At 37.8% G+C, this 22210-nt stretch overlaps 1 protein-coding gene across 3 annotated transcripts in view; it reads left to right on the top strand.

Moving 5' to 3' along the window:
• The window catches only part of Dsx (transcription factor doublesex), a 46618-nt gene that overhangs the window by 19441 nt on the left and 4967 nt on the right, over positions 1–22210 (top strand). For 2 of the 3 annotated variants that reach the window (XM_070656702.1, XM_070656700.1), the window contains exon 6: positions 12659–13970. In XM_070656702.1, coding sequence (XP_070512803.1) covers positions 12659–13083 — 425 coding nt within the window. In that variant the 3' untranslated portion in view covers positions 13084–13970. Of the gene's footprint in view, positions 1–12658; positions 13971–22210 lie in introns of those variants that run through there. The other variant, XM_070656701.1, reaches the window with a different exon arrangement.

The raw sequence follows: 22210 nt of genomic DNA, 5'->3' as shown, positions 1-22210 counted from the left end.
TAAACTTGTGGAAAATTTTTTTTTTCCTTTTTTTTTCTTTTTTTAATTGCATTTATATGTATATTTTAAAGTTAGCACGACATTCCTGAGTTACATATATTTTTCATGAGCTTAAATTCCCCCTTTTTATAAAATGGATTTTAAATCCTTGCTCGTAAGTTTAATAATTTTTTTTTTTATTTTTTCGTTAATGTTAATTTTAACTTTGAACAAATATTTTGTAAAATTATATCATTAATTTCGAACTTAGATATTTTAAATCATTAGCGTACCGAAATATACGCTATAAAAAATCAATACAATCTCGATCTTATTTGCTCGGTTGGATAATTGCATTTAAGCTGACACGGAAAACGACATTCCAACGATGGAATGAGCAAGTAGCCGTTTAACGGCTACACATCTCACTGGATTCATGATTATACATATATTGTTACTAGCAGGACATGTAAAACGTACAGCTATACGCACATTAATTATTACATAAAAAATCTAATTACAGAATTAAAAACATTGATTATACTACTACTGTAATATAAATATTTTATAATTCGGATAAAAGAAAAATATCTTTTTTCTTTTTCGGTACATTTGCTAAAAAGGGATATCTTCCCCAATTAGTGTAAATATATGGGCTTTCTGGAAACAAGATATTTACCGTCTTTCGTTAACTAATTTGACGTATAACCAACGCGTGTGCATGTCTGACAAGTTTAAACGCATTGAAATGGCACTCGGTTAAATAGCGGATGTCCACACCTCTGCACACGTGTCAGAGATTAATGACGCCTCTCGCGGAGAATACTTCGCCATAAGAGTAAACTGCGTAGAGGTAGCAGTACCAATCTTGGGCAAATAACTCGGCGACGTTAATATACGCGTAATATACCTTGATTACTTTTTGTCCACACGCACGTATCTGCTGAAATAATTGACAGGAGTGTGAAATAAATACGACGATATTGTTGGAATTTTTGCGCACGACCGGGAGAATTTGTAGAGGTTCCGTAAATAATTTGTCGTCAATATAAACCTAGCTTATTCTGATTTTAATTTTTTATAAAGTTCTATTTCTGACGAAGCTAGGTACTCGTTGCTCATTTATGAGAAGTAATGTAGACCAGAAAAAAAAAAAAAATTAAAATCTGTTACGTTTAGCATTATAAATATGTAAATTAGTTTAAAGTCGGGCATTGCATTCCTTCGATGCTCTTCAAGATCGCGAGATGATTAACGGACTTGTTACTGCGGCCGACATAGTTTCGCGCGGTATTGAAAAAAAAAATTATGCTTATCTGTAATATTAAACGCGTATGATAATTGCACGTTAACACGATCGCGTCGGGAAAGACGAGTTTGTTACTCCAGTTTTTCTTTAGTCGCAAAAAAAAAAAAAAAAAAAAAATAGTATAAGGAAATGTACATACAATAAATTTTTCATTTCGTCAAACGCACGTTTTTACGCAGCAGCGAAAAATAGGATCGTTCGTAATACCGCGTCTAGCGTACAGTTAATACAATTGTACAAATATTAATTCTAAAAAGATAATAAATAATTCGAAGTCTGTACAGAGTAATTATCGGTCCGTTGCTGTCACGCACGGCTACGTTCGCGTAAAAGGATGATAACGCGATCGCGATACCGCTGATAAGAGCGCATACGCGCATCCGCTGCATGCATGCTCGCGCATGCGAGCGGGTAACGGTCGCCTCACGCTGCAACGCGAAAATATATGCTTTATACATCCTCAAACGAATAGTTTTGGCACGTGCCAGTTGGATACTTAGCGCTTGCGATGGGTCCGCTTGACGTGATATAACTAAGAGACGCACAACGCGCACCAGCATGAAGCAAAAATATCTTATGTTGGTGTGTTGTTTGTCGCGTCGGCTACATTACTACTAAATCTTTCTATTGCATTCACCGTGACATATTTTCTACAATTATTTTATATTTACACGCGCAGGAGCAATAATGTTAAAAGAAAAGATTCTTTAATTAAAACAAAATTTTTAGCGTTACATTGAAAAAAAAAAGCTCTTTGATGGTGCTTTAAGATTTAAAATTTTCATGTTTTACGAAAAATATGATACGATCTGCTGGTATATCGCGAGAGTTATTGCGTATTATATGTTGAATCTTGGCCACTTATGACACGCGAGAATCACTGGAGAAACAATTGACCTTGTGCAAGTGCACTTAGTGATCATACATATCATACATGCCACTAAGTATACGCGCATATATTTACGCATCGATACGTAACTACAGAAATAAAACAAGAAATCTTTAAAATATATTTGCAGCTCATAAATGTTATATAATTGCATTTGAATTTAAAATTGAATAGATCTTATTGATTTTATACATGAAAAAACATAGTAAACGTTTACAAAGATTTTGTAAACCTTGAATATATGTATTTTTTTTCTACAATATTACGTATCACTCGCATATGTAATTAAGCCTAAGACAAGCGCCGTGATTGTTATAAATCATGTGGGCGAATAAGTTGACATAACGATGATCATATTCTACACCTTAAAATTATTTAACGTCGGCTCGTGACCGGCTTGAAAACCGGTAAGTTTTGTTTCTGAGCGAATTGTACACGCCCTTTTGCGTACAGGAGGAAAAAAAAAAAAGAAAAAAGAAGAAAAAAACCGAGCAAAACCGGCAGAAATGCCGTGTCACGCGGAATAATACACTGCCGAGTAATGGCGGCAATATCAGTCGATTAACTTAGATAATTAGACTTTCGCGGTCGATCAACACTGTCGCTTTTTCGTGACCGATTCACCGATATCATTTATCAAATTGCACGACACAAGCAATATACATATACGGGACAAAATACAAATCGGGACATTATGTTAAATTACATATGTTTACGATAAAGGACTTTATAGTGACATCGATTGATTGTTTTAATAAATAATATTATCGTAAATAATTATCGGTGCACTAACAATTGTTTGAAATAAACGATCTAACGTGACCGTGTTTACTCCAGGAAGACACACGCACGAATTAAATTATTTCTAGATACTAATCGCGCACGATTAATCACTGGCAAATTAAATGTGTCGACACAATAAACATAAAGATAGGATCGTGTAGCTCTTTTTTTTTTTTTTAATTTATTTATCCAAACGATCACGAAGAATGTAGCGTTTCGCTGTGTTAAATATTAAATGTAAATATAATTTTAATATTTAATGGATAGGCACTTTAAAATTTTTAATAATGAATATTAAGAATTTTATTTGTACGTGTTACTGGCAGTTACCTTTAATATGAATTATTTTCAATCGATAGCCAAGATCAAAGTAACTTTAATCCGTTGCGAAAACGTCGCTTGCCTCCTTTCCCAATAATTTTAATGGACATATGCCTTTACGAAACACGTTTACTGTATCTTCAATCGCGTACATAAAATATTTTTATTGAACGCGAGTTTTCTTCTCAGTATAGTTCAAGAGTGCAAGGTTACTGCATTGAATTGCATTTGCGAACGAAGACCTTGACCATAGCAGTAGACACAGTACTCGTATCAAATGGTAATTATTCTTCACATTGCAATGTATAATTATTCTTTACATTGCAATTGCACGGAAACATTTTAAACTTAAAACAAAACGACACTGCACTTACAGTTCTGACATATTCTGTAAGTTTTTTTTTTTTTCACGCCTGTCTTAAAAGTATCGTGTTGGAAAGTAAAGCGCAAATGGACATTATTTTAGTATAATTAAGTTAGACAAATTTAAAATTGAAATTATTAATTTTGATAGTAAAGCAATAATTCTCATTTGATCAGTTGTGGACATTGTGAGTTAACTATAATTATCAGATTAGATTATTCACTTCAATTTTTGTGGCATGCTGTCGCAATTGCAAACAAATAGTCCGCTTGAAAACTAGTCAGTTGTATACGCAACTTTTTGTAGGTAATCGTTATCATTATATGCGTTATTAAAAAAAAGAAATTTTATATAACATAATTATCGTTTGGAAACAGTCGTTGTTTAAGTACTTAAAATTTTACGCTAAGTACGAAAATTGATAATGGTTCCTGCATAAATTTTTCGCCGCCGGTGGTTTTTAGAAACTTCGGCAAGAAGTTTATTTCTCGTAATTTCCGCACGAGAATGGAAATACATTGCAATACATTGCAACGATAACGGCTGTTTAAGAACTAACGTTTACTTTTATCTAAAGTTATGTCGGCATTTTGCAATTAACTGTAATAGTCGTAGTAAGCAACGAATTAATGTCGGCGTTTTGATGCGTCTTAGTTAATTCCTCTTGGACAGCAGCGTGCTCCTCGATTTTCTTAGATTCTCATTCGCAATGTGTTACTATCGTGATGCGTCTTCGCTTTCTTAGTCTGTCTAGCAACAAGCAGGACGCGGTCATGGACGAAATTAGACTGACGACGGTGACTTACTCGACCGACTATATTCTCGCATTTCCTACAGTATCGTTAATGATTCACTTTACATGGACGACATTTATAGCTTTTGCGTATTATTATTAATGACAACGTGTTGATCTTGCTTGATATAAAAATGAGAATAGGTAGGCCGAAAATTTTATTTATTACGTGTGACGTGTATTTTAATTTTTGCAAATGCCGTGTATCGCGAAAAATTAGATTTTCATTCCGAGATAATTAACATAAGGTTTATTTCGAGAAACATTGTTTTTCATACTTTCGTAAGTAACACACTTGCGAAATTAACTTATTTACATGTATCCTATCTGGTTACATATCTTAATCTTATGAAAAATTAAACGAGTTCGTGTTTGTTACTTTCATGTGCGAAATAGAGCAGAGACTGAAGTAAAAAATAAAAAAAAAAAAAGAGAGAGAGAGAGAGAGAGAGAGAAACAGAGAAAGGAAGAGAGAGCACATATTATCTGTAATATCGCAGAAACAAATTCCCGTTAGCTTGATAACTTGATGTTGTGAGATGCGGATACTCGTAGAAATAAACATAAGTTGTTAAAATTGAGATAATGTCCATCAATTTTTGTAGTCGTACTTATGATTTATTACTTATTATGGCGAAAATTTTAAATGATTACGCATATTTATCATGTTGTTATTTATACGTAATACCATAATTTTATGGATTACGTTTTTTTTTTTCTTTCGAAAAGAGAAAGAAATTAATAGTTGAACTGCAATTCACGTGAACATTAAGCTTTATGTTTCCTTGCAATTTCTACAGAAATTAGAGTGGATTGGTAATCGATACGCGCATCCTAATAAAAGTCTACACGATTATCAGAACATCATTAAAGTCAGTATCGTTTCCTCCTTGCGACGTGTTTCTAACTGGATCAAAATCGATATTGTCGTTTTCGAACGTCAGCATACCGTTAAAGCAACTTCTCATTTTATCTCCAGGTCTGTAAAAATTACAGCAGTCATTCAATACTTTTTCTAATATCCCGATAACACGATAAAGCATAGCTGTGTGATTATCGCTTTCTTCCGAGCGAAAAGTTTGTAATTCAATTTAATATTTATATTGCGTATTATATTATCTTTAATAATTAAATTAAATAATTATATTAAATTAGTTTAAAACAAATTTTTTTTTTAATAAAATTGTCTATTCTTAATTAAAAAAAAAAAAATACATATTTCTTTCTCTCTCTCTTTTTTTTTATAGAGTTACAAGTAAATTCCGAATTCGCAACGATAAATAATTTAGGTATATTTTAATAAACGTTAGTTAAACCGTGACGTTCTCATCGTATTAGTGTAGAAAGTCATCGCACAGTTGACTGAACTGATTTGCTCATTGCGGATCAAAGTTAATAGATAAAAATCCTTATTGATTAACTAATCATTGTTATTACCACGCGTAAAAGTGACCATGGCGTGCACTATAAAACTTTTTATAGCATTGTTAATTTTATTGTGCAGATACGGCGCTTTGGTACATTTGCACTGTTTACTGCGACTTTTTATTCTACGAGCAGTCCCCGGTAGATTAATATGCCCGCATTAATCGTTACCAGTTTTACAAACGCGTAGGCAGTATGTTTACGGATCCATATCACGCGGTTAACGTATGTACGTATTCGTTGAAATCTTTGCGGAAGGACACGTAATAAAATAAACTCGCGGCAGGCGTGTAATAAAGAGGAATTTGCTGTTTTCGACGTACGGAATGCCGACGAGAACAGCAGCTGGATTCGTACGGCCTGAATTACACATATCCGCGCGCAAGTAAGATTTCGTGGCGTATACATATGTATATAAGAAGAAGAAGCCATGCGAATCCGGCAGAGTTCCCGACGCGAGGAGTCAAAGAGAAACTGAGAGAACGAGAGAGAGGAGAGAAGGAGAAACCGACAGGTGAAGAGAAGAAATACGGAGGACTCGTGGTTCCGCGTACGAGTGAGGAGGGAGCGGGACGCGTGGAACGTCATCAGCAGTCGAACGGAAGCGAAACAAGGAGGAATATCGCGATTGCAGTCTTTGCACCGATGAGCTAATATGTGTAACTTAGATGCGGCCGCGTAGCGTTGCGTGCGAGAAGGGCAATCGTTTGAAACGAGAAGATGAGGCCGAGCCTCTGGCCGCGGGCAATCTGGTCAAGAAAATTGGCAAGTGAGCTTGCATAACTGCAAGCTGGACCTGGCGAAAGACAAAGAGAGAGAGAGAGAGAGAGAGAGAGAGAGAGAGAGAGAGAGAGAGAGAGAGAGAGAGAGAGAGAGAGAACGGGAAGAAGAAGAAGGAGATGACGAAACGACGGGAGGGAGATAAGACATCGGTCTCCGCTGCACTTGCAACGTGACAGAAAAAGAGGTGATACGACACGTGTACGTGCACACTCATACATAGGGTAGGCGCGCGGCGCGGTGGAAACGGTAGGTGCGAAGCACGAGTCGGTTTTCCTTGACATTAGCAACTACAATGTGCGTAACGTTCAAGCGGCGTGCATAGCCGCGCTTATCTTATCTAAAATGCAACTCGACGCGACGGACGTGCAGGTGCGCGCGGACCGTATACGAATTATACGAGGTCGTTCGATCATATTCAGCAAAACGTTTGAAACGTTCTCTTGCAATATGCAACGCATGCGGCGTGAACTTTCCTTGCTCGATCTGAATTAGATGAAAATTAAAGGCTGCCTAGTACTTAGCTCGCGCGTAAAAAAAAAAAAGAGAGAGGGAGAGAGAGAGAGAGAGAGAGAAAAAAAAATAACTCGTCTGTTGCGATTTCACGCCGTGGTCTCAGCTTCTAGAGGACGTTGCACGCACGTACGTGTGCACAAAGTGCAAGGACGCCATTACGTACGATGTGTAAGCTTTTTTTAAACTCTATACACTTTCGACGCTAAAACGTATTTATACACGCAAGGCTGTGTGCGACGCGTTTCATCACTTCAATGTTACCGTACAAAGTTTGTCCGTCTTCTATTCAGTTTTTTTTTTCGCATGCAGATCTGAGACATTGCACTTTGTTAGTTTAACGCGTTCGTATATATCCCTCTTGTAATTGAGCTGTAGATATATTTTCCCCTCGGTTCACACGGATTTAAAATTTATACGTATAATGCACTGCGTACTGCGTATATATGTCAACGTTTACCCAGCGACGGAATGAAATAGAACAGAAAAAAGGTTCGTTGCGCTGTGTTGTACGACACATGTGCACGCGACGTGAATCTCACGAATTTATCTAGTAATGCGAGTTAAATAATCTCATGCTTGTCGAAGTTACATGTTTATAATACTCGCAGCCGAGCTTTGATGCATCGCCGCGAGGCATTTGCGTTTTCTACGAGGGGTAGGTGGCTAGGTAATGTTCACTTTATAACAAGCAAATGTCTAATGTGCGTAATTTGCATAGTATATGTGCATTATCATGCATAGTGTGGTAAATAATTTATTGATATCAAGCACGGACTCGTACGATTTCTATCGCAATTAATGTAATTAAGTTTTTTTTTTTTTTTTTCTCGGCGTGAAAATAAGCTGCGCATTCTCATTACAGTTCACACATAAACGCCGACATCCTTGCCGTTTTAAATTTAATTGGTTTTTAAATTCTAAACGTGAGCTCTGAACATTTGATAACGATGTGCGCTTCATGGTCAACTTATTCAAATTGATAGTCGCATAACGTGAGATTAACATGCTGTCCACTTTTTATTGAGAAGCAATGTCTGAAGTGAAAAATCTCATTTTTGCGCAGCAAGCGCGATTCAATCAAACGTATGATAATTTAGGATTTGTTTCTTCGAACGAAATCTAACTTGTTGCAATAATTATGACTTTTACTAGAGCGCTTTTTGCAATTGCGATGCAAGCGACTGTTACTCCGCAATGTTTTTTTTCTTTTCTTTTTTTTTTCTTTTCCTCCTGAAAAAGAAATTTGAAATCAAAACTCCCGTGGTCGAAAGAGAGAAAGAAACGAGGAGGACCGGAGCCGGACTTAAAGGCTCTGGGAGCATAAAATGGTAAACGACCCTTTGCACGCGGGAGACATAACAGCAGGCAAGTCGATTTATATGCGCTCCTTAGCTCGCGCGTGCACGCACTTTACGATATGTAAAACCACTAGGGCTGGCATTGTGCGACGTCAGTGCTTCGTCGTAAAACTGGCCGTTCGAATCGCCTCAACTTTGAAAGACATTCAAATAATATTACAACTTTTGCACCACGGCCGTTCGCAGCATAAGGGATTGTGTTCGGTTCAGGACACTAACTTTTCTTTCACTCCTCCCTGCTACTTCATTTGTTGAACCGTTGAGTTTCGATGCTTCCCATCCTTTTTTTTATATTTTTTTTTATCCACGCTCTTTTTCAATGTATAAATTATTTCATCCGCGATCGAATATAAATATTAATTTCGAACTTTTTTATTAAATAATAGATCAATCTGTCTTAATCCATTTTACTTTATAATCATGAATTGATTGAAAAGGAAAAAGAAATTTATGTGGGAATATCATACATACTCATTGCTGCGCATATCCTTTGAGAATCTATAATTCGTTACTAATTAATCCTGTCTGCTCTAGATACCAATTAACATGAATTAAGCTAGCGGCCGGAACGGTACAGCCAGGGTTGTGTGTCTATTTAGTACATTCTCTTCGCAAATAATAGTATTTTAATAAATTGCATGCAAGCTTTGCGCACATGCGTAAACTCGCTGTACGCAGCAGATGGCTTTAAGAAGGATAATAATATCGCCATCGAGAAAACCGGTAATCTTAATGCAGGAAGAATGCATGTACTCCGCAAGCTGTTTGCTGTTGTACATATAGCGTGCCGTGGTTAAATTGCAAGATCAAACGAAGGAATAAAAAATTTTTAAAAACCAAAAAAAAATCTTTTAAGTAACGACATGTTAAAAGATGATTAGGTATAGCAATACGCAAAAATCGTATCCTTCAAGAAAGTAATGTCAGTTGCGGCTAATTTATTTCTTAGCTTAATCGAGAATGCAAAAATCAAAAGGTTAACAAAAATAACGCTATTTTAAGGAAATCAGTACATTTCGTTTTGTTCATATACATAATTATATGTATAATTATCGACGTGCATGCAGGTAATTTTATTACACGAGCTGTTATCGGTTAATCTACGCGAAGGAAAACCCGCATCCTTAATATTTTATCACAAATCGATAAGTGATTAAAATTGAGAGCAAGTTGCACTTGAATGAGTTTTTTAAGTTTTATATTTGGCGTCATTTGCGCCCGCGACGGATGTAGGTGACGTCACGTAATTCTAAGGCGACCGGAAGTTATGGCGATTAAGTAAACCGGTGAGCAGGCAGCTGCGAATCCTATTTTTGAGCACGTTGTTTGACCCGATAATGCTCTGCGCCCGTAATATCTATCGCGACATTAGAAATAATTTTTATATATTGCGTTTAACGTTATTTTCTACTTGGGCTGATCTATTTCTTTTTTTCCCTTTTGAAATACCTTTTTAATTTCACCATTGCGCAGTAAACTTCGACTTAACAGAGCGTGATAATATTAATTTTGGAATTTTGCCAATTCTTTTTTAATCGTTCGTTAATTTCTTTTTTTTTCCGCGAATAATAATGTTGGAAACTGCGTGAGAGAATTTCTTAAACGCGATTCGGTTATTTCGCTATACGTATTCGTGTTTTACAAGCGAAAATGGTATGGTTAAAAAAGCGCGTGATTGCGGACACTTTTCGTGGCGAAAGGATCGGTGAAACGAGCATGTACGCGAAGTTATGCTGTTGAATGTAATTTACGAGCCAAGGAATATTTTTACGGCTGGCTCACGAGTACTCTATGTTGCTTGGATTCATCTTCCAGATTGCATCTAAAATAAATCATTCCTATATCGAGTAGCGTTGTGTCCGAAAGGTCGCCAACTCGCACGCATGCTCGCCGGTCACAACTCTAGTGTAATATTAAAGACCGTGTTAATAACTTTAATTGATAATATTGGACGATTGCTTCCGTGAAATATCTTTCTTATTAAATTTATTATCAATGCACTTTTACGTAACATCCCACTTAAGCGCGTAAAGAGTGAAATTCTATTTTTAACTATCTTATTAAACAATCTCTAAGCTCTTTTTGCTGCAAAAAAAAAAAGAATACTTGTTATTTGGCGTTTAAATAAATGCAGCTTGCACGGCAAAAGCAAGAGCGTTAATTTTTTCGCGGTGCAAAAGTAAAAGGAACGGAAATAAAAATGAATTTAATTTTTAGTAATTTAAGATAATTTTTTTCTGCTAATTGGAAGATTTAATAGTCAATATTTTTTTATTATGTCTGCGATAAATGTACCTTTTATATCGTCCAGTATCGAGTTATCATTCTTGCGAGCGTGTTGCGCGCTGTTGATAACTTCATGCTGGACATGTTTGCAAGAAAGTTTCTCTTTTACGTTTGATGCCGTCCTTCTTGATGGGAGTGAAGGTACGTCGAGAACGGAGACCCGCGATAAATCTTGGGGATACGTTCTCTGCACTGGCGCAGGTCGTGGTTTGTTGATAACCGCACCACTCGTCCGGGGTGACCGGCATAAATATTAGAGTGGCCGATAATGTTTTAGACGTGCATTCGGTGTAAAACATTGAGTCGTTGCGGCTATCGAAAACTGTTGCTGAAAACGTGCCGTTTACAATCACCGATCTAAATTAGAATTGAAGAAAAGAAAAATTTTAGACTTGTATTAATTCATATGGATAAAGTTATGCAATTTTGCAAAGTAGTTACGTAAATTTACGATGATGTAAACTTTAACTGCGATTATTTGCCGTAAGAACAGTAATGGTGGACGAAATTGCGCGTGCGATCGTAAAATTCATGTATTTTAGTATCAAAAGTATCTTTCTTGGAGAGGAAGGCAAGCTAAAATAAGTATGCAGATGTAGCCCCTGAAATTACGACATATGATTAATGCGTTATAAATTGATCCGCATCAAGAATCGGCGGAGTGTATATCCTACAATCAAGTAATGTCGCTCGCAACATGTTGAACCGGCAATTATTGGCTTTAAGTGAGAGCGCTATCGCTTCGCGAATAGAAACTATCGTATAATAAATTTTACAATCTTTCGCTTAACTCGCCAGAATAATTTCGAAGTGCTCTCGTAATTAGCATGCGCGCCAAAAAGCCAGCCGCAATTAAATAACTCGACGTGCAATTTACGTCTAATTGTAAGTTCAAATTTATGAAATGAAAATTGAAGGTTAAAATAGGCCGTACTCTAGATTAGCTATTTATCTTCTCGAATGATAAATTTTGATCCTTCACTTTCAAGTTTTGACTTTTTTTTCTTTTTTTATATTTTCGACGCGATTATTAAATATTAAACATGTTGTGTTATTCTCGAGACAGTACTGTTAGTATTAATAGCAGTATCAAAAAATATGAATTATCTTTCGAATTCGCGTAAACACACGAAGCGAGAGATTCGAAAATAAAATGTTGCACGTGATATGGTATTGATGGCTATAAATTGATCCAATCCTTTAGCTGATATACGCCAGAGGCGTATTCCAGTAATCAAAGGCCAACTAATTTAGGTCGCTCATGATGCGCCTAACTCTGTGCCTTTAAAAGAAGCTCGAGAGAAAAGGAAGAGTTTACTCAACAGTGAATGGTATTCATTATCTCCAGTGGGAGTAATAACAATTAAAATTATATTCCACTAATTAAACAGTAAAAGCATAAAAGATAATTGTCAAGCGAGTCACGTCTATGCGATAAATCTTTTTGCCTCCTCGATAATTGGGGAGATTCATACATGCGTGGAAAATAATGTCTCAACAAATCGATCATTTTGAAGGAAATAAATTTGATCACAATTTTATCGAAGTATAATTTAATTTATAATACTTCAAGTGTATTATACTGTATTTTAATTTATATTATATTTTCAGAATATCAGCTGTTAAATATATTGAGAAAAAAAGAAAAGGGAAATGTTATTCTCAAGTATTTTAATTTCTAATTGTAGAAATATAATTGTTACATTGCGAAATGACTATCGCGCATTTAGGACGCACCATTTGCTTTAATTTTAATTAAACTTTATTATTACAGTGTATAAAATTGCTAGTACTAATGTGGTAATACTAATGAATGAAATTATTATTCTTTTTTTTTTTTTTTTGGTTCTTTCAGTCATTCATGAAGAAGATATACACTTATTTATGATGACGTACTATTATAATTCATCATCGATGGTTGTGAGAACTTCAGAAGAGCGACAATCTATCGGAGTACCATCATCGCCATTCCAAAATTTATCTGTTCCCCTTAATACCTTAGCAACGTTTCCAATACCCGATTTACTTAAACCTGGTGCTGATCGTCCTACCGAACCTTTTCAGTTACCTGACTTAGTTAAACCTCCTACTAAATCTTCTAGTGAACCGTCTGCTGGACCTTTCATCGATCCTGGTGCTAATTTTTCTCCCGAACCTTTTATTGATCCCGGTACTGATTCTTCTGCTGAACCTTTTATCGATCCCGGCATTGACTCTTCTACTGAACCTTCTACTAATCATTCTACCGAATCTTCTGCCGAATCTTCATACTACTGGTAAGTTTATTTCGGTATTTTTTCTTTGAAATATGAAAAAATATTTATTATAAAATTACGATAAGCTATGTTTAATTGCATATGGAATATTTTGACACGTAGAAAGATACACTGCTACCTTTTGATATTTAATTGTGATAAAAAAAGAGAACAACAGATGAAATGTTGTAAGGCACAGGAAAGGTTTAATTTTTGGTTTAGAACGTAAATCGTGATCTCCATTAATTCCGGCGCTCTTCCTTTGTTTGGATTGTCGAGAATCCGGGTCGTAATCGCAAATCCACAGCGCACATAAAACAGATTCTAAGCTATAAAATTCTCTTTCTTCCAAGAGCCAAGCGAACCGCGGCGTTTAGATCGGCAAACGGTTGTTCGTCCTTCTAACTCTCTATGGTCTACCGGCTCGTGTTCTTTCATTGCTTTTTCTTATTCTTTTTTTTATTTTTATTTTTTATTGGAATTTTTTCTTTTTAAATTTCCAATTCTTAACATCTACAGTTATCGATAACGATCATGTTTTTTTTTTTCGTCGTCACGCTTAGATAATTGTTGCATAACATTATCAGAGATTAAAACCATTGATTTCGACAGAAATTCTGATCAGGATTAATGATAATCGACTGCAAAAAAATGATAAAAAAAATGTCAAAGTATTTGAATAACGTTATTTTGTCGAGAAAATAGCGAGATATAGACTTTGTGTTGTAAATTTTTTTTTTTTTTACAAAGAACCTTGTATCAATACTGATTTTGCTGCTACTAACTTGATCAAAGCAGCCGCCACAAGATACTTAAAGTGCGTAGGAACTCAAAGATACGTTTTATCCTCTCGGTTTTAACTGTGGCAAAACACTATAAAGAATCGAATTTACGAGAGCTGACCTGTTTTCTCCGTCCCATTCTTATTCACGATGATATTCAGTTATCGCTCTCATTGGGCGATTTGGAGAAAACGGTTTTGCCATATGTGAAAAAGCGGGACTCAAACGCGACGCCACTCTGTTATCGGGAATTACGCACGTAGCCTTAAAAAAAAAAAAAAAATAAGCCAACCTACGGTATTTATATTTAATTTATTCTCATATATTTGCTGGTGTCGCAAGCAGATTATAGCAAATCTTGATTAATTATTGATACATTTCAAGGGCTTTCGCATTTCGTGCGGCTTGCAAATTAAGACACGATACAAATTAACGAATGCACATGTGTTTTTGTACATGTTTTTTTTTTTTTAATTATTATTATTAGCTTACACAATCGTGTTATTTTATAGTTTTGTTTGGATATCTGTTAAATTAAATTCACGGCAAAAATATTATTAAACTTAAAGTTTCATATTAAATATCCGCAAGAATTTCTGCACAAAAAAAAAAAGAAAAAAGCGCGGTTCTCTAAGCGCTAACGTACGGCTATGTTCGCGATATGAAAATGGAAACGGTAATTAAAACGTCGGCGAGGATTGTCGGCTATCTTGAATACTGATTGCTTGCAGCCCGTGATTAGGGCTGTTGAAAATGAGAGTGGATCGTCCCGTCGAGGCGCTCATTCCCTAGACCGACCGGTCGTGTACGATGGAATCCACGGGGCAACCGCGTGGTTAAATCTTTGTTTGCACTTATGTATTATGTACGTAAATTCATGTACACGCGCGCACATTTATACGCTTAAAAAACATGTTTACAAGTTTCGCTTCCATCAATGTAACCCATAAACGGCCGCGGCAAGAGAGATCGCATTGTGAAAACATGTCTTGGATACTATTCTTGTCAGTCATAATCGCTATGTTCATTTTTTTTCTTTTTTTCTTTTTTTTTTTCATGGTTTGTTAGAGTTCTTTACAACAGAAATAACAGTCCGATAGATACGATGTCACCCTTCGATATCATTTCTCGGATATCCGAAGCAACGTAACTATCATACGCGCGTGATGCACTGTATAATTTCTTTTGATGGCTTTTATTTTTATATACTGTATCGTGAATCGATTCGGCGAAATATTCTCCGCGACCGTTGCGTGCGGTAGACTCATTAGAGCAATTACATACGTTAATACTTCTTTCTCGGCTTGTCGGCGCAAAAAATCGATCCGTCGCCGATTTAATGTCGCATGTGCGAGAAAGCGAGGATTCGTGATCGCTTCTATTAGCGGTAGTGAACGTTCGGCGAATCGTCGGACGGATTAGTCGCGCTTTGCAGTAAGCAGCATCAATGTAATCAGACAGGTCGCTCAGAGTGGCCTTAACGACGGCCGTAAACGCGGGTCGCTTTACAACTCGCTATTTTTTTTTTTCTTTCTTTTCTTTTGCCCCTACGGTACTTCTCCTTCTACTTCGTCATCATCGTCGTTGCCTTCTTGTTCTCCTTAGAATCTCTTCTACATTACCCCGCAGAGTCACAAGTGTGCTGGCGCACCCGAGTCTTTCGCTTATTTTGCTCTGGGCACAGTAAGTTGCTCGAGTTTATGTGACATACGTATCTTCCGTCTCGCGGAATGTCAATGATCCGAATCCGTATCTATTTTTGGCAATTCGTTAATCGCTATTCCAGCCGCAGTGTTATTTTTACGGTCGGCTGAACTCGAATCTTATTTATTATATGGCGAGTAATGATTCTCGCACAGTCATGTTGCTCTCATTATTTATTGTGATATCTCGCGTAACCCTTGCGTATAGATCTTGTTTTTTGTTTTTTTTTTCTTTCTTTTTTTTTTTGCGAAATAAATAAGGAAATATGTATTTTAAGTAGTATACATAATTTAATATTATTGAACTTGTCAACTTTCCTCGTTTCCCCTGTTAAAACGATTCAGCCGAGGAAACCGCGGGGGAAAATTTACGCCCGGTGTTAATCGCGATAAAATTGCGGTATTAATTTTTACACGATAAACTTTTATGAAATGCGTATGTTTATCGCTTATTTAAATCTGCGCGAGCGGGCCTTTTATGATTGCGAGGGCAGAAAATCTGCTGGAGACACGTTAAGAGGAAACGACCGCCATGTCATGGTCCGCAAGGCATGTCGCCGCGGACGTAAGCATCCACTGGGAGTCATAATTTTAGAGCGTATATTACGCTATTCGCGGCTGCCCGGTTTAAGGATATGTGATCCTTAATAAGCTAATTATCATTTATAACAATTATAATAATCACTTGCACGGCATGTTAAACCGACTATATCCTTTTAAATTTGGAACGTATAATAATATATATTCCTTCCGCCGACGAGCGTTACATCTTCACGTAACTCGCGCGCCGTACCTTTACTTTTGCTATCCGCAATCTATTTTATACATATATCGCGACTTCGATATCACACCTGCCGCACAGTACATGCCGGTCGTTATGAGCGCGCTCTCGTTAATCGTGCGCCCATATATTGACATCGCCATCATCGCTATCGATTAATTAACGTTAGAATTAGCGAAATCGTTACGAGGCGCATATCTTTGACCTTGGTGGGGACAACTGGCGGCCTTATTCTCTGAGAACGTAGCCGCAATTCCCAAGACAAAGCAATAATTAACAGCGCCAAAGTGCGTGAGCCGCCGCGAACGCCGCTTGTCTTTTTCACCGTTCTTCTCGTACGCAACCGAGAACTGGGGAGGCTAAATAGTGTAACAGACCCGGCATCGCTGGCAAAAGGGGTTTTACTACTTTCTAACCACAGTCGCGGGCTACAATTAAACCTCCATAAACCTCGCCGTAACTTTTTTAAAAGCGGCCGACTGTGCGCGCGCGTACGCTCCATTCCCTTCGCTTGCCCGACAAAAAGTCTGCTATATTGCATCTTTAATGAAGCCTCGAGACGATACGGGTGCCAACATCTTCCGGTCGACTAAGCCCTCCTCGTCTAGCGCCTTCGTGAGTACAGTTTTCGCGTATTTCAAGAACGACGTCGGCCGAATGCGCGCGTGAACAAAATTCGAAGTTAATCTCCGCACAATTATAACCGGCTGCGGCCTTAATGATTCGGTTTTACCGCGAAATTTCTTTTTACGAACAGGAGAGAGACGAATACATTTTTCTTTCTCTTTTTTTTTAATTTTCAATATACAGTTTTGCAGGCAAATTATTCCTGACAGAACTGGTACACCGAATTTAGCGTGTCGGGCCGAGAGATAGAATGCGAAATGTAGCTGACATAATTTGGAACTTAATTTTTTCTTCAAGTGTGCAAAGAGAGCCTGGCGTTGCCTTCTCTCGTAGGCTCCCTCTCGTAAGCTTTCTCGCCGGTGTACTTGTCAAGAGTGATGTTTTTCAGCGTTGACGCCAACGGCTAAGAAATCATCAGACAAGTTCACATGGTGCTCGCCGAAGACCTCGGGTGCTCGAAGGCAAAGGCAAGACGAAAGGAGAGATCGGAGAAAATGAAAAGAAGACGAAGGCGACGGTTAAGCGGGAAGATTGAGGAAGGAACCCTGGCAATCCGGCATGCGGGGCTTTAGCGGAGACTGACGTTTACGGCTCGGAGCGGTCGACCTAGCGCCAGTAAAACTTGAGAAGAAATACAAGCGAAGTCCGCATCGACAGTTAAAGTCATACGCGCGAAAATACAGTCGGGCTTCTATAAAATACGACGTACTTGCCCACCTAACTCTGGCGAGCGAAGCCACCGCGGTCCGCCCGGGATACGCGTCTCGTTAATGAAGGCGACCGCGCCTCCTACCGATATGCGATTGCGATTGATAAACAAATTCCTCGCGCCACGGACGGTCCGCGTGTTCGCTAACGCGTCTCTCTCTCGCGGACTTAAAGAATTATCGAATAATTATCGAATCTTCTCAGTAGGCACGAAAATATTTACTTTGAACGGCCGAGATGTGATTCGATTCTCATACATTGGATTATAACGTAACGGTGTAAATTAACAAATTAGCACACCGTCACGCGTAGGATGCCAAGAACTTGAACGTGATTTGTACAATTTAGGCGGACTGTTTGGCAAAGTGTTAGCGGTGAGTTCTTTCGTTAAAAGATATAAGCAATCATTTATTCGTCTGGAAGTGGGACGAGTTAACGTAGGTATTATTTCAAGCTTTCACTGATTTTACGGTCTGTCTCTCTCTTCGTTCTATCCACCTAAACCCTCGTCAAGGGTGGTAGCGCGCGGGTGGAGGTGTGAGAATCCGCGAAGCACTTACTAGCAGACGATAAACCTCCACCCACCTTGTCCGCAACCCGCCGCGACCGTTTCCATTTTAGTTATGTGCCTGGATGTCTTCTCCGTAGACCACGTTTACGACTTCTCGAGCACAATCACCGCTCGTCTTAGAATCTGCCTAGACCGTCCACCGGAAGAGACTCTTTATCATCGAACTTTTCCTTTCGAATATACGCCCGCAAACTGATTTCCATTCGCGAGAATTGAAATTCTCACTTCCGCTAGAAGTATTCCTGGCGAAAATATTTAAACCGCCAGAGACTTATACACTTTTACAGGCGGAACAGTCGTCTCTTGAGTTTCCTTTCCATTCCGGTTTTATAGACTGTCGGAAGTTTTTATCATTGTCGTAAGTTCCACGCACAAATCGCCCGGGCTCGATAAGTTTCTAATTAGTTTCTACTGAGGATCATCAAATTAGCCGGGAGCTAGGATATCGCGAGGTAGAAACAACGAGGATATGCGAAACATAAGTAGATTACGCAGTTAAGGATATTACGAGGCGGTATAGTTATAAATCATATTTTTACGAGGTACTTCATGGTCAATCAAGAGGAAAAGAGTCTTTTGAAAAGAATGTACGTACGTATCGATGCCTTCGTGAGTCATCGCTTATTTTTTTTTTTTCCTCTTCTCTTTTGTATGAATATTACTAATTTTTAATTATTAATTTTTAATTATTATTTTTTAACGATTAATACTATTATTAGTGGTACGATAAAATTGCATATTTTTTTATTTCCTGTTTTTCCAACTAAATACAGAAAAATACTTAATTAATAAATTACGTGGAGAATTTTATAACGCACTAGAGTCGTACAATTTCCGCGTGATGAGCCTACCAATAATTTCTCGCCGAGACATAACAACGATGCATAATAAAACGAATAATAATTTTTTTCTGGGAAGGAATATATAATAAGTCGGTAAGCTCGGTGGTAAATTGAAATGAGTGCAAAGTGTCATTTATAATGCGTGGCAGTCGTTACTTATTGACTGAAGAACTGTATAAAGAAAATGCAAATACGACGGGCATATAGATTGTACGTACAACGCGATAAACCTACGTTGTTCCAAGGCGACTATTGGCTGCCGTGCCGTTCGTAATCGGTCGTCGAACGTTTCTCGAAAGCTCGTATCCACTCAACGCGAGTAGAATCCCTGCGTCGCTCGTCGCAACGCACCGTTACAGATACGTGTACTTAACAAAGTGGTTGGCACTTTGACGAACCAGTCGCTCGTAAAAAAAAAAAAAAAAAAGAAACAGGAAAAAGAAAAAAAGCAGGCAAACGTGGACGGTTAAAGCATCGTGAAAACGAGACGGTGCCTTCGCGGTGCAAGTCCACGAGCGTTAAAGCAAGACGGGAAGATCGCAACACGACCAGAAACGAGCGTAGCGCCCGGTCTTGCCCCTGAAACGGCACCAAAGTAACTGTCGATCGTTACGGGGATCGCTTTACGAGTGGAAATAATATTCCGAGCGTCGTCAACCAGTTAAATAGGTGTAACATTGATAGGACTATAACCATCGCGCACGTATCAATGACTTCGGTTTCTCTTATCGCGTTCCCTTTGCGCGTCCGTCGTGAGTACCTTTGAAATAATTTTCCTTCCTTATTGTCGTTCGCACCTCTGTTACTTGATACTTGAATCGGCGGTTTAAAGATTTGCAAGTTTCTCGAAACCGGTCGTGATTCCGCAATAATAACTGTAAATATCACTTTTACCCGAAGTCTTTACGTACATTCATTTCTTCCTGCATATACTTTTTTTCTTTTCTTTTTCTTTTCTTTTTTTTTTTCTTTTCTTTTCTTTTCTCTCCTCCAGGTCTGATTATGACTAAATCTTATTAAGGAATCTTTTAGACACGGTTGCAACATCGGCAAACAAAGGAACCGATTAAAACGATTCTGAGAAGAGATTCGAAGCGTTTAATGAAAGATCCTTTCAAAGTCGATCCTCTGAGATGTGAACTGGGTCTTCATTGCCACTACTCTTTCGGAACGTATGCGACGTGTTTTACGAGGCAGCCAGGTTTTAGTGCCGGACGATGTTTTTCTTTGTCATTTTTAGTATCTATTTTGTCTGGCTTTTTCTTTACAAGTTATAGCTTCGCGTGTCGGTAACACATAAAATGAGAGTTTTAATCGAAATGTCATAGGTCTTCAAAATTTAACCGATACGGATTATTAATCTTCTAACTTTCACGATTTTGTCCCCGGTTATTTTCCTTGAGATATGCTGATTTTATAACAATCTCGGCGGCGATTTCGAAAGTTAAAACAAAAACAACTTGCTCGGCGAAAACCTCGCGATCGAAGTAGCGCCCAGCAAGATCGATTCGATGGAAATGTAGATACGTTCGAGTACACCGATACGTCTAGACTTTCGAAAAAGTCTGTTACAACCTGCTGGCATGGCTGGCAAGGGAATCGAGTCTGCCGGTGGTGCACATATGAAAACTAAGTCCCGGTTTCATTTGACTGGCTTTACGAGGGAGACATAAACTGGATTTTACTGTCGGCTAGTTCGCCAGTTCTCGAGTTAGTAACATTGCTTTAGCGAACATAATATAATACTCCTCCTTCTCCGCGTCCTTACCGCTTCTTCGGCTCTCTTCTCGTTCTCATCCATTCTTTTATCTTACGCCATTCATCCGCAGTGGATTTTGTTTTACGGCGGAGGACATGTACCTCTCGCCTCGTTCTACCTCGCTTTCGCGAACCCCGACGTGTTCTTAGAACATCGCATAAGTTTCCTGTCATCGAGTCGCCTCTCGAGAAAATTTCTCGAATGAGAAATGTCCCGCTACCAGATTTAATATCCGCCGGATAAGCCGACACGGCGGTCGTTAAATTCTCCCCGGGCCCTGTTTCTCAGCCGTCGGTTTCCGGCGTTCGGCAATTTTTATCGCGTTAATATTAGCGAAGTCGTTTGTATCGAACGATTGAACTGAGCTCCGAATACTCCCGCGATCATTGGAATAAAGATTCAAATGATAATAAATTCACGATAATCTTGATATAATAGCTATTACCGTTTTTGCATTATGAATATTCGATATGTGGACAATCCTTACGTCACAAGAACGCAGAAAAAAAATTCTAGTGGTGTAACGCAAAATAAATTCAATGCGGTAGTGGAAAAAAAAAAAAAAGAGAAAAAAAAAACTTGTTACTTGACAAATGAAGTAAAATGGTTAGTTTAATCAGGAATAATTTTTATTGAAGAGGAAAATACTACTACTAGTTTTTAAATTAAAAATTGAGAAAAAGAAAAAGAGGTGAAATAAGAAACGAGGCTGCTGGTATCGCGAATAAGTATTTCGTGGATGTCAATAAACGCGTTGCGCTCTAAAATACAGCAATGTAACGCTCGGTCGTTATATCACATGTTAGGTCACTTGGCGAACGTACATTTACATCGATAAACGTCAGCAACTGTAAAACAACGTAAGTTACCTGGTATTATTGCGAATTCCAAATGGCATAGATACGTCTACACACTTTTTATCTTTTCATTACAGTTGGCACTTTAATTGCAACTGTGACAAATAACAATTATACATCTCTTTTTCTTTTTTTTTTCCTTTTTTTTTCTCTTTTTTTTATTGCAGACATGTGAACGATAATTAGAAAACATTTGAAGTGATTACAGTTCAGCAGAAGTTATATTACCATTTTGAAAATGACATTTTTAATACGAAACACGTGGCTTAAGTAGACACAGCGCGTGTCAGTGCGATGATATCGCGGTTATTACATTTTCATTACATTTTCAAGCAAATTACACACGGATTATTCCGCGTTCTTTGGATCTCGGGAAACTGTGCGTCGTAGAATTATACGTGCCGCGTTGCGTAAATCCTATTGCATAAGATGCATAAGATGGAATCAATTTGTTTGTGTTACCATAATCATTCTCATACCGCGAACGCGGTCTCAATATCTGGTTAGTTGTCGCAGTAATAA

The sequence above is a fragment of the Cardiocondyla obscurior genome, linkage group LG05 (genome assembly GCF_019399895.1).
Source record: "Cardiocondyla obscurior isolate alpha-2009 linkage group LG05, Cobs3.1, whole genome shotgun sequence".
In the NCBI taxonomy this organism is placed as follows: domain Eukaryota; kingdom Metazoa; phylum Arthropoda; class Insecta; order Hymenoptera; family Formicidae; genus Cardiocondyla; species Cardiocondyla obscurior.
This window is presented reverse-complemented; position numbering and strand designations above follow the sequence as displayed.